At 39.5% G+C, this 14,202-nt stretch overlaps 1 protein-coding gene across 6 annotated transcripts in view; it reads left to right on the top strand.

Moving 5' to 3' along the window:
- The first annotated feature begins 1,244 nt into the window (after positions 1 to 1,244).
- Positions 1,245 to 14,202, top strand: part of LOC128262804 (protein bunched, class 1/class 3/D/E isoforms) — a 99,120-nt gene continuing 86,162 nt past the window's right edge. Inside the window, exons 1-2 of one of the 6 annotated variants that reach the window (XM_052997319.1) lie at positions 1,245 to 1,314; positions 8,078 to 12,213. In XM_052997319.1, coding sequence (XP_052853279.1) covers positions 9,173 to 12,213 — 3,041 coding nt within the window. In that variant the 5' untranslated portion in view covers positions 1,245 to 1,314; positions 8,078 to 9,172. The other 5 variants (XM_052997323.1, XM_052997321.1, XM_052997318.1 and 2 more) reach the window with 5 other exon arrangements.

The raw sequence follows: 14,202 nt of genomic DNA, 5'->3' as shown, positions 1-14,202 counted from the left end.
ACTTTAAATCTTTATTTTTTTCAGCTCTTATGGGCACTTATATATCGAGTTATACATATTTTTAAAACTATATATTTATTTCCTGCAGCGGAAAAAGATTTCATGTTTTTAATTGTGTTTTTTAAATTTCTAAGCACCATCAATTTTTCCGAAATACATTTTAAAAACCGACATCTTGCGTACTCTTTACAGGACTTTAAGACCATTAAAAACCAGAGTCTGTATGACCTTCACATGATATTAAATAAACAAAAAATTAATGAGCATTATATTATGTCACACTTATTTTGTATGATAATTCCTTTTTAGGTGTAAAAACATTATGTACCTTTAATATTCAGTTTGACTCCCTGAGAAAATTAATAAGTTAAGAACTAACTTATTTATTTATTTTAACAAACAAAATAAACTTTAAAAATGCCGCCAAACAGCATTGCTCGTTTTTGCTTACCAGCACTTCTGTACAACACTGTCTAGTAGTTTTGGCATATAATCGATAGACGCCGAAACTATCGGGTGCAGGCGCCTCTAATCGGCCAGTGCTGGAAATATACGCGTCAAAAGTGTTGCTAAAGACCGGTCGCTGGGCTGCCGATTTATGTTTGCAGACATCGATGTTTTCTATGTATTTGGTGGAAAACATCGATGTTTGAAATACAATTTATGTTTTAATAAAACTCTTATTCTTAAAGAAATAGGAGATTTTCCACAACAGATTGTCCAAAACAATCCAGTCGTTGGCCAGTCTGACTGATAACCCTTTCCCTTAATGATTGAATTAAAAGAAATGTATTACAAAATTTTTTTTTAACCCTTTTTTACCCTTTACCTCACATAGATACTTGACAAATAGTGTGCCTTTTACCTTACCTGTGTATTTGTTTTTTCAAATACCGTGTACCTTACCTGGATCCAAAAAACTAGTAGCTAGTATAGGAAAGTATGTTTTTTTGAAATTTCTGGCTTCTTTTTTGTTCAGGCTCCTCGAAATTCCATGCGATTCCATTTACAAATGTAAGCTAATGCGCGCAAGTTAAAGTTCGAAATTCAAAATCGTCGGTGTTGTAACGGCAATGTTAAATGTATGTTTTTTTTCTAATAGAACTGAGTGGGCAGCGCTGCGACAGAGGAAAAACAGAGTAGAGTTGGGAAAACAACGATGTTGCGCCGCCAAACATCGATGAAACCGATGTTTCGAAACCATCGATGACATCGGCGTTAGCATCGATGTTTCTCCGCCCTGCCAGTGCTGGAAATAGAAGCGTCAAAAGTGTTGCAAAAGGCCAGTCGATGGGCTGCCGTAAAAATTTCAAGGTGAAAGAATTTTCGTTTTGTTATTGACAATAGCGAGCGAAGAGCGCAAATCGCAAATCGAAACCATTTTGCAATAAGTCCGAATTTATTGCAAAAACGAAACAATCGCGGCGCCTTCGCAATCGTGGAAAAAAAAACGAAAAAAGGCTGAGAGGCCAGCGCAAAATCGAAGAAAAAACTGTGTATGTGCGTGCGTGTAAGTGTGTGAGTGTGACGTGTGCGTTCGCTGTATGTGTGAGCGAGCTGGCATGCAGATGTATGTGTATGTGTGTGTGCTGCTGCTTCTGCGGCTGTGTGTGCGTGTAAATTGAATAAGAAAACGGAGCACAAAAGGCACTGATGGAAAATTTATATGTGCTGAAAAATAAATTTATTTGCAAAAAGCCAAATAGCTGCAAAAAGTAAAGTGACAAGCGAAGAGACTGGCAAACAGAATTTTATGATTGCCGACTCTCTGCAGATTGAAGAGACAGAGAGAGCGGGAGATTAGTTTGCGTATGTGTGGGTGTGAGCCGCCTTTGCCAGGAAAACCAAAAAGAAAAAATCCCTTGCGTTAAAATGTGCAAAAATTGTTGAATTCGATTGTTTGCCTTCGCAGTTCGGCGTTTCGTTTTTTTTTTGCACAAAATTTTTTTTGCCAATCTTTTATGCACGCTTTTTCGTTTATTTAATGCCTCTCTCTCCTGCGCTCACACTTTTTCTCTCCCTCTCTCTCTCTTGATTTTGCTCTCCGGCTCTCTCGCTCTCCGCCTTTTTGCTTATGCCAGCCAACTGTCAAAACTGTCATTTACCTTCCTTTTGTCCGATTAGCAAAACGCAACGAAAAACTAAAATCACATCCAAATTTAAATTGTGGTCGTTGGCTTGTTTTTAGTTTATTATTTTACACCATGAAACGCAGTACTTTTACTTAGTTTGTCGTGTAAGTGTTATAACAAAAAGAAAAAGAAGTCGGAGGATAGAGAGGAAAAGTGGAAAAAAAAAGCCGCCGCCGCACAGTGCAACAAATCGATCAGAAAATAACCAAAAAGAAAAAGAAGCAACACGAAACATGTTTTAAATCAAGGAAAAGTCAGAGAAATTCAATGAAACGAAAGTAAAAAAATGTCGCGTAATTGTTTCAATGTGTTTGTGTGCCCATCCTTTTTGCTGTTTTATTTTCTTCACTTTCGCTATTTTGTTGTTGCATTTTGCACTTTGTACCTTTGATTTTCCTATATCCCCCTTCCATTCTTATTTCTTCAAAACAGCTGGCAAAGCAATTGATTAACTCCAGTTTTTGCTTCTTAGTTTTTTCAGTTTTTTTTTTTGACATATGCTTTTGTTTATAATATCAGCTGGTCCGGCATTGTTGTTTATTTTCTGTTCCGCTCCGCCTTGATTGTTTAGTCAAGTGTTAGATTTTTTTTTGTGCCATTTTGCAATTTTCTACTTATTTGGCATCCGATATTATGGGATATTTTTATGTGATTTTCCAAAGAAATTCTAGTACACCAATTTGAGCTGAGTTTAGTTTAACGGTATTTCGTATTGCCCACAAGTGCTCAGAAATATGGAGAGTTATTGAATAACAGTGTTGTTCAATTTCAGAATGTTGTTGGGAAGGAAGTTTTATATCCTTTCCAGACGTTATTATAAATTCAGTCAAAAGTTTGCAAAGCATTGAAGGAGTATTTCTAGGGATTTAAAATAATAAGTGTTCTTTTGATTTTTAAGTCTTCCTTTCCTATAAGTCTTGTTTCTGTTGCAGAAGGATATAGTTTCCACCTTCTATTTTAAATTTTTGTTGCCAGATGAAACTGATTTGATTTTTTCTAACGTAGAAAATATATAATAAATATTAGTCAATTTTCGCGTGCTATAATTAATAAAACATTATGAGTCTGTAATTTTGTTTACCATTAAATAAATGTTTAATTACTAATGTTTTTGAAGAGCTCAGATCTGTAAACCAATGTTGCAATTACCTTAAACTATCCTTTCCAAGAACGACTATGTTAGTTTTCCTCAAAACATTTTTTAATTTTAAAATTTAGGCTGAAAGAAAATATATAAACTTAGTAATTAGTTTTTTTGTTAAAAATTTAAATATGAAATTTGTCATATCACAATCGTATTATAAACTTGGTTTCATCAACCACTATCGGTAAATCTGATTTGCTTTGCATGCCCTTGAACTTATCTTCATCATCTTCAAGATCATAATTATTCCTTCCATAAACATCTCAGATTTCAAAGCAAAACAAAATTAACCTCAGGCCAGATCGGTTTTCTTATCGAGCCGCGTGGCAAAATGATCTGCTTATTAAGCACCATTTTGTCACTGAATTTTATAAGTTTGCGATTAGAAAATTCGAAATTCGATTGGATTTTAATAGTTACCAAAACTGTGGGGCTTAACTGTTTGAAGTTGCCTTTGAGTTGAACCAAATAATTTGTGTTTTCTTGAGAAGGAATATACAAAACCTGCGAATGCATGAAGTCACGTCTACCAAGCAAGGTTTCAACATTTCCTCTTTAGCTTGAGTACTATTTTTTTTTTTTATTTGAAGGTTTAAGAATTTTAAGACTTTGGCAAGTTCAATAAATTTGTATTAATTTAATTACAGAAATATTTAACTACAAATTAAGACAATTTGATTCAATAATTTATTAACAGGACTTATTTTAAACGAAAGTGAAGTAAAGTTTTTAATAAATACTGTAAACATTAATGCTATAAAAATACAAACAAAATTTAAAACTAAGGATTTAAATTATCCTATTTAAATTAATTTTCAAATTCAAATTTTGTATGACAATATTAAAACTACCTATATAGTATGTATTCAAACAAATAACTCTTTCATATCCACTTTCGCTAGTTTTACGTATAAATTCCTTTGATTGTTGCTCCATTTTTGGTTCTGCGACTCAATTCAGTTGACAAACTTAATTTGATTTTAAATTGTTCTTGAGTATCTCATGGATGCATTGTCATTGTAAATCTCTGACATGTTGTTGGTCTTGCAGCCGCCTCTTCCTCGTCGTCGCCTTCCATTTCACTGCTCTTTTCTCGTTTGATAAACATTTTCATTGCCTTCTCTCGGTTTCTCTCGCTCCCTATTTCCCGTTCGGGTTCTTTTACTTCCTCCTACAACGCCTTCGTTTTTCTTCTCTTTTTCCACTGCCGTTTTTTGCACTGTGAATCATTTCCTTTCAAAAAAAAGGAAAAGAGGTGAAAATTCCTTGTGGGTGGAAAAAGAGAAGGAAACGGGTTCTTTTATTTATATTTTGTTTTGTATTTATATAAACATACAGGTCTCAAAAAATTGTATTACCTTATTTTAGCTAGGATAATCCCAACCATTTCAGTTATTTTTATAGTTTTCTTATGGGAGAAAAAATTATAGTCTTATTATTCCTTGTTAGGAGAGTTTGTTTATAGTATGAAAAGTTCTGAAAGTATATACATATTTTCTTGATCAGGACTTTAAGCCGAGTCCTTCTACCCAGCTCCGTCCGTACCTATGAAAGTCGAGATCTCGGAATCTATAAAACCTAGTTATTGGGATTAACATGCCGATATTGTAGTGATTGTAGTCCACACCGACAAACCGCATTAAGTTTTGAAGTTAATATGAATGTCAAAAGATATAACAAGGACCGTTAAATTTTACTCTAATTTGATTTACACAAATGTTAAGTCGTTTTAAATGTTCATTTTCTTAGAGAAGAAAACGAAATCAAATTTATTTAGGGATACATTTGATTCATTAACAAAACTTGTAGAAATATTTAAGTTTTATACCATTTATAAAATAGGATTTTTAAATTTTCTTGAAAAGAGGTGTTTTTGCTATACTTCGTTAAGATTTTTTTTATTGATTAGGTTGTAAGTCCAACTTCGTAAAAAAATGAAAACTCACCTGGTAAAGTCATAAACTTTTTTTATTTATATTTTTTTATAGACTTAAATATATTGCCTGATTCTCTTTTAATGCACTTGGAACAATCAGGACATCTTTCCATTTTTCTCTTCGTATTCTTTGGCCTGTGCTGCTGCGCTGCTATCATCATCAATATTGATTACCGGCAGCTGTCCGCGAGAGAAAAAGAGGGGAAGAGAACGGACAACCGCTCTCCTTTTGCGGTTTGTTTGGTATGCGGCCCTCGCCCCGCCCCGCCCACTTGTAGGCGCCCATGTTCGAAGGAAGAAGAAAAGGCAGGGGGCCAACAGGCTTCCTCGCTCTTTTGGGGCTCTTTCTCTCTGATTGCAATTTGCTCAACGCGCATTCGCTTGCTCTCTCTCTCTCAATCTCTGCCGCTCTTTCTGTACTATCTGTTGTAGTTGCTTTTCATTACGTTTGTTGTTTCTGTTGTTATTGTTGGCTTGCCATCGATTTTATGCTTTGTCGTTGCAATTAGTTCTTCTGTTCTGTTGCTTGTTTCTTGTCTGCACTTTAAGTTCTCATTTTCTTTTCCCCATCTCGTTGTTTTTGCTATTGAGGCAGCCGGAGAGAAAGAGGGCCAGAAATTCTCCATCCATTCCCATCTCCCCATTCTCCGATTTGACTGTGTGCGAAATCTGGTGCTTACAGCAATACTTTGATTATCGGCTGCCAAGGGTTAAAGAGGGGACCCCAAGTTTATTGTCCAGAAGTTGAGTTATAAGAATGGATATTCCCTTTCTAATAGTTATGATTCACGGAGCCTACTTTCTCAGGGTCTGTGTGGTGGTTGGTACGGATTAATTGGTGTAATTGATTTATTTTTGATCGAGGGCTAAGATGGGAGTGTCCAGACTTTGGTTGACAGTCTTAATAAATCTTTGTTCAGGGTTAAGACAAAAAAGTTAAAAGACTTTCAGGCTGTTTAAAATATATTTTTGTAGTTTTTTGAATTTTTCTTAAATAAATAGTTCTTTTAGACCCACAGTAAAATTACAATACTGCTCTTTACTTTTTATTACCATTCTTATCGAGCCTCTCACTGTTTTGATTTTTTTTTTAATTTTACAGAAAAATGATAATTAAATTTTTAAATTTTTTTTTGAGAGTACCAAGCGATCTTCAATGTATTCGCAACAACAAGAAGAAGCTTAGGCTAGCACCTGTGTCGCTCAAGAACAAGGCCAATAGACTCTTTACGGACCAACAAACACCAGTCACAAAAAAACCCACCTTGACAGAGTGCTACGACCAATTTTGACCTATAACTGATTTTTTGTTGTTGCATGCTTGTTCTTCTGGTTTGATAATTTTGTTGTTTGTCTCTGTTTTTCAACTTAATCAGATTTTTTTACGTCGTTTATAACTCGATTAGGCAAAAAGAAATAAAACAAAATTAAGCGAGAGAATAAAAGAGCAGCGTCAAGGTCTTGACTTTGCCTTCTGGCAGGGCACAGGCAGAGTTCAAACGCAACTACAGTAATCACTTGAAAATCCGGAATAATAAAAGAAAGAAAATATTTATAGCTTTTAAACTTTAGAGAAACCTTTATTTAAGACCAAAGCCTTTAAAATTATACGGTGATAATACCTATTATTTTTAAATCAATATTAATGCTTAAAAGCACAGAACTTAGCGGTAATTAACTTTTATTGCATGACCACTGTACCAACACATACAATCACACTCTATTTCCAAACAGTCCACGCAATTTATGAATGATCGTCAAAGCTTACGGTTATTAACCAATACAAGCGCGGCATAAACGGCGCGTGTGCCCGAAAATGTTTGCAAAACTTTTTCGGCAACTTTTTTCGCGAATAATTTTTGTGGCTGCCTTTTTATCTCTTTCTCTTTGGTTCGCGTGCTCATTTCTGATTTCCGTAAACGAAATCGATTAAATAATGAGTGAAATGCCGAAAGAAAATAAATATTTAAATATTCAATTGCCAATGCAAAAATAAATAAAAGAGAGAAAAGTTATTAAAAATAAACAATTGTTTTTTTCATTGGCTCAGAAGGAAACCCCTTCCCCAAACCTTCTTACTCTAATGTAGCACTTAACTAATTCAACAAAACTACGACGTACCCACAATACAGACAACTCAATGAAATCAATAATAAAAAAGAAGGCTACACAAAAAATAATGAAAAGCACACAAAAAGCATCATCAACATCGGTATGATGATGATAATATACGAACATGAACTACGCAGTTTGAAATTTAACTAGATACTTATAGAAAATCACCCAATATACAAAAGCAGAAGGTTGGGTTTACTTCAGGCCAATAAGATTAAGATTTTGTCATTAGAATAACCCTATCTATATTAGAATTTTTTTAAATCTAGAACGATGAGGTAAAATAGATTTCAAATTGGGAGAGACTAAATTAAATTCAACTTATTTGACCCGCCACATATAAACAAACTCTAAACTTGTTTAACTTTGAAATAAATAGATTTACCAAACAACTTTAAACACGGAATTATAATCGTTAATTAAACTGAAACAAGACAGCTATATATTTATTTATATTATATGTACATAATTTTAAAAATACTTAAATACTTTAAAATTGGAAGTCTAACCTGCGAGAATCTGTATATGTACGACGAGTTGTTCCGTGCAATTATTTACTTTATATCTACGCCTCTCTGTCCCTCGATCTCTGTGGCCGGCTTCGTTTCGTGTGCATTTAATTTAATAAACAAATAGAAAATATATTTATGTTTATTCTTTATCGAATTTCGTATATCTTACTTTCCGGCCAACCATCTTAATTGAATTTAATTCTAATTGTCGTTCTTGTTCTGCTCTGCTATTTCACAGGAATTTCATTTCTACAATTTACTGCAATGTGTTAGTAAAACTAAACCGAAGAAATTGATTAATTCTACGAAAAATATATTAAAACAAAAACAACAAATTTAAAACCTATGCGTAAGCGTGTGACGACAAAGAGGAAAAGTGCAACAAATACATGAATACAATTAATAGATCAACGTGAAGCCTAAATCAAATCCCTAGTTAACCAAAATCACCAAAATATTTTCATAATTTTTAAGAAATATTTTAAGTGTGACAGCAAGTTCTGGAATTCCTAAAAAAAGTAATTTTTAAAAACGAATCAACTGCAAACCAATTCGAATCGAATCAAATCTAATTGATTCGATTAACAGCTGTGCTGTACACATGCACCTGTGTGTGTGAGGGGGGTGCGTGTACGTGACGTGTTTAGTGTGTATGTGTTTTAGTGTTAGTGGCGAAAATTGAAACGCCCGCTAAACAAAGTCAAACGCTAGATGGCGCTGTCGCTGCCGCCCAAGACCAGTGTTGTTGTTGTTGTTGATGTTGATGCTGCAGCTAATAAAACGCGGAAAGGCAAATTATAACCGCCCACCAACCCCACAACACAAAACCACCCCCAATAGACAGTCGGATAAATAAATAAATTTCAATTTATTAGCATAACAAAATCAACTCCCCAACAGAGAATATAATATTAATAACAAGTGTTTTCGCATTACCCATCGTCGCTCGGCTCAAATTGCGTCGCGTCGCGTCGCGATCGTCGCTAGTCCTCGGATCGGATCGGAACGGAACATTATAGTACGGACGGTTACGGATCAGATCGGATCAGTTGGCAGTCGGTGGCACCTGTCAACGCAACGCTAACCGCTATTATGCATCGGCGTCGTCGACTGGCCAGTGCAACAATCGCATTCGAATTGGCGGGCGAACAGCAGCTAAAACAACTGACAGAACGCAAATAAATGTATAAACAGTCAATAGCAAATTATAACCCGTAGTTTTACCAACCGAGGGTGTACCGTAACTTTTTCCGTGGCCCAAATAATCCAAGAATCGTCTGCAATCCTGGATTATTTGCTAAAGACTTTGCGCACGCTGAAATCCAATTCGATTATGGCCGAGAATCAAAGTGCAGCCAGCGAAGATTCCGGTCACCAACAGCAGCAGCAGCAACAACAGCAACACCAGCAACATCAGCAACCACTAGCCGCCACATCAGTCACCGCCGCTTCAGCCACATCGAGCTTAGCTAATCAGTCGCCCACGAACTCGCAGGCCTCATCGCCAGAAAATTCCCAGGAAGCATTGCCCCTGGTGCGACGCCAATCATCATCAGCAGCAGCACCAGCAGCAACAGTTGCAGCCACAAGCAGTAACACTCCGCAGCAGCAGCGCAGCAGCATCAGCAACATGTTCGATCGTACGGTGAATGCCAAGTTCAAGCCGGCCGCTTCAAACGCCGGACCCGGCAACAATCCGGGTCGCAGGAACTCCATGCTGACACCGGCCCGAGGGGTCACTGTTGGCAGCACTGGCGGCAACATACGCAAGCTGACCAAGGTCAACTCCTTGACTAGCAACCATCATTTTGCTGTGTGCTATCCCCCCAGCAACATCTATCAGAACAGCAACAATGCCGGCAGCAACTCGGCTTTGCAGCGCACCACCAGCGAAAGTTTGCGTCTAAATTCGCGTGTGGCAGCAGCGGCAGCCACATCGGTGTCACGGGCCAGTAGCAACTCCAGCCTGGCCACGTCCACCTCCACATCGCTGGTCCCCAAATCCAGCAGTAGCAGTGGTGGCAGCAACTCTACCCCGCAGCAACAGCAGCCGGTGAGCAGCAGCAACAGCAGCAGTGGAGGCAGCAACAACAGCGGCGGCTACACCAAGGCCAGTTCGCCCAACAATAATGGGGCACGTACGGTGGGCGGTGCAACTGCAGCGGTAGCGGCAGCAGCAGGCAGCCATCACCATCAGCCACATCACCACCATCATCACCATCACCATCACCAGCACCAGCATCACAACCACCAGCAGCAGCAGCATCAGCATCAGACTAGCCTCAGCCAAGGACACGCCTCGTTGACCGTCGCCGGTGGCGCAGCTGCGGCTGGCGGTGGCGGGGGCGGAAGCTCCTCGGGGGCCACTGGAGGTGCCACCAATCGCAAACCAAAGACGACTTCCTCATTCGAAATCACCTCGGTGACGGTGGGCCATCCCAAGCTGAATGCTGCCGGCGATACTGGAGACGAGTCGGCCGATGATCTGGACGAATCTCACACGGATGACAATAGTCGGATAACGGACCTGGAGAACGAGACGCCCTCGATGTCCGAGGACACGTTCTCCAAGGAGGAGGTGTACTATGCCAACAATGCCCTCAGCACGAATGCGCCGGTGATACCGACTAGCTCGCAATACGGCCTCGTGGTGGTGGATCCCATTGGTCCGTCGCTGGGCCAGACGATCCAGAATGTGCAGGTGAACGTGTCGGATAACATTATCAATGTGGTGAGTGGTGCCGTCACACCGGGCGGCACCAAGAAGAAGGACGACATCAAGGAGACGCAGCATCGCAGCGAGCGGTTCAAGGTGGTCAAAATCGAGTCCACGGAGCCGTTCAAACGGGGTCGCTGGATGTGCATGGATTACCTGGACCACTCGAGTGTGGGTAATGGTGGTAATAACAACGAAAAGACTGGCTCTTCTACTTCCGATGCGCACGCAGCCACGGCTGATGGTGCAGCAGGTGTTGCCGGTGGGTCTGAGGCCCTGCCGCACAAGACCACCCAGAGTATGATTCTGCCGCCCACCCAGAAGCTGAACGAGAATCATCTGGAGGCCAACTCGACCGATGCCAATTGGAACTATCCCGAGCAACAGCAGCAGCAGCAGCAGTCGCAGCAGCTGTCGCAATCCCAGCAGCAATCCTCGCAGCAGCAGCAGCAGCAACAGGCTCAGATAAGTGCCACACCCAGTGGGGTGATGACAGCCCCCGCCACAGTGGTGCACGGCATGCATCAGCTGCACATGGAGGCCCAGCAGCAGCAGCAACAGCAACTCTTCGACAGCGTCAATGCCAATGCCAGTTCACCCAATCCGCCCGGTGACCCCAGCAACTTGGATTACGCTCGAACGGCGGCCATGCAGTTGCAACAAACGCTGCAGCAGCTAAAGCAGCGCGAGGAGGCCATGGACGTGCCGCCAGGGGGCTATCCAAATTACCAGAACGGCGGCGAAGTTGCTGGCGGGGCGGCAAACAACAACAACAGCGGTGGTGCAGCAGCTGGCGAGTCGCAGCTCAGCACCAGCTATGTGGAGCAGCAGCAGCAGCAGCCGCTGTCGCCGGCCCCACTTACGCCCCAGGCCACGCCCACATTCGCAGCTGTTGCTGCCGGGCAAGCGCCAAACTTCCAAATGGAGCAACAGCAACAACAAGCCACATCGCAGATTGACGGGATAGTCTCACAGCCATTTAATCAGCAGCAGCAGCAGCAGACCCCACAGCAATCGAATCCACAGCAAACGCCTGCAGCAGCAGCAATACCATCAGTTGCTGCAGCACCACAACCACAACAGACTTCAAACACTTCCAATGCAGCGGTAACCACTGGCCAGGGTCAGGGTCAGACATTGCCGCTGTTATCACACATGACCAGCTACGAGCAGCAGCAGCAGCAGCAGCAGCCAAATCTAGGAGCAGCAGCTGCAGCATCAGGAGGCACGGCACCAACATCAGTGGTTGCATCGCCAGCAATTCCAACGCTGCAATTGCAGAGTGCTCCTTCAACAATTGCTGATCCACAGCAATTGATGGTGCCACAGCAGCAGCTGCAGCAGCAGCAACAGCAGCAACAGCAGCAGGAGGAGCAACAGCAGCAACAGCCACAGATTCCGACAACAAATATCGCGAGTGCTAGTGCCAATAATAGTAATCTTAACCTTACGAATACGAGTGTTGTGGCCACCGCCGAAGCCTTGTCAATCGCGCTGACCTTGACCGATGAACAGGCGACCGCGGCAAACGCTGCAGCTGCAGCCGCAGTTGCAACCGGAGCTGCAGCAGCAACAGGAGCCACATCGACAGCAGCAGCAACGCAACAGCAAATTCAACAGCTACAACAGCAACCAAATGCAGAATCCGAGACTGAAAGGTAAGTCACAAGCAAAATATATCTACTTTCAATTTATAGATTTATTAGAGGTCAAACATTTTAGAACATATAAGAAGAAGAAACACATTAAAAAACTTTAGTTTTTTAACATGGTCCTATTAATTATTTCCAAATACTTTCCAAATATATTCCACAAAATTTTAACATTTCAATAATAATGCTTTTTCTGATACCAATACCAATTTAAACATACAGATCTGCATAATTATCAAACTATTTTCTTTTTTTGAAAGAAAATGTATTTAGTTAATCGAAAAATGTATTTGCCAGCAATCTAATCGGTTTTTCCATTTTCCTCTTCAAATTCATTTACAAAAACTTGTGACTTTGGTTTTCCACGTTTACGACCTGGCATTTGGTCTTATCTCAAACAGTATTGGGCTGATCAAATATTTACACGACTAAACCACATAACGCTGCCGCTCTGTCTACTTTTGTACGGGGGACTTAATCAATTAAGTCAAAGACGGTCCCGAAAGTTATTTATGGACAAAGCCGAGGTTTAGCTTTGCTTTGCATTCGACTATATTTAGAACGCATAAACGTTGTTTGAACAAGTTTTTAGAATGCCCAATGGGCTGGCAGCTTCTCTAGAGTTCCCTCCCCCCCTTGAAAATATTATCGTGTAGGGCTAGTTTCAGGTTCATTTCGGGCCGCTAAAGTGCCAACACGCGCCGCCTTCTCTTTCTCATTGTATTTTGCCGTCTCTTTCGGACACAAGAAATAATTTCGCCACTCAAATAATTCGTTGTTGGCTTATATAGTTGTTTTTTTTTTTAGTTTTGTTTGTTTGCAAATTTGCTACGTCCATTTGCTGGAATTGCTTGCTGAGGCGGGAAGCGTAAAAAAAAAGGCAGCGAAGGAGAAAAAGAGAAAGAGAAAAATGGAGGGTAAACCTCATTATAAAAATTTATTTAATAAAAATTCATCAATGAAATTAGCCATGGAATGTTTGCACAGAAAGCGAGCGGTGTATTCATTTTTGGGCAACTGATATGAAGGATGTGGACAGAAGAGAGGTGCGGAGGATCGTTGTGCTTATGTGGGGGCGGTGGCTCACAACAACAACAGCGTGACACAAAAGGTCGCTTTAATTAAGTTCGTTTTAAAGCGTACGACAGTTTACTCAATTGCCATACACTGCGAAAATTCTGAAAAGAAATTGCAGCTGGGAATGCACTGAATTGTAAATAATTAAGATTTATTAAGAAATTTTAAACTTTCAATGCACCACTGTTATGTAAACTTACTTTAAATTTTGTTTTATAATAAAATCCTGCATTTACTTGCTAGACATAATAGAAAATATATATAGCATATATATATAGCATTTGTGGTTATCGTGGCACAATTTCATTGATGATTTGAATTTATAAAAAAAACCAAGAACGAACATTTTGATACCTTTCTATGTAATAGGCAAAAAAAAGGTCGGATATCGTCGTCAAATCGGCATAGTCAGTAAAACATATATATGACAGCCCTAGGATATAGTCAACCGATGTTGATCAAATCTGATCGGAGTAGGTTCTAAATGCTTTAAAAACATAACATAGGGCAAACTCTAAAATAAAATTAAAAAAAAGGAAATTTAACAATGTTGACCTGGTTGTTAAACCCTTTAAAAGGGTATTAAAAATTTAAAACTAGTAATTAGATAAATGTATTATTGCGGTTTAGTTAAAAAAAAAAAAACATTTATCTTTCCTTCATTAATGTCGAGTTTTTATCGTTTTATTAAACCATAAAATTTTTTAATCACAAGCTGTGAATTAAAATCGTAAACTAAACTTTTTTTTTTAATATTTCAAAATTAACTCATTGACCAACTTTTTTCGAGCTACAACTTGGTGACAGTTTTGTTTTTATTGGTGCCCCCGTCAGGCTGATGACTAATTTGTTTGCCATAGAAAAAAGTTTAGTGGATGACTCACTTTTTGGGGGTTTTGTATGTGCTGCCGCTAAGCC

Source organism: Drosophila gunungcola, unplaced genomic scaffold (assembly GCF_025200985.1).
Source record: "Drosophila gunungcola strain Sukarami unplaced genomic scaffold, Dgunungcola_SK_2 000001F, whole genome shotgun sequence".
NCBI lineage: Eukaryota > Metazoa > Arthropoda > Insecta > Diptera > Drosophilidae > Drosophila > Drosophila gunungcola.
This window is presented reverse-complemented; position numbering and strand designations above follow the sequence as displayed.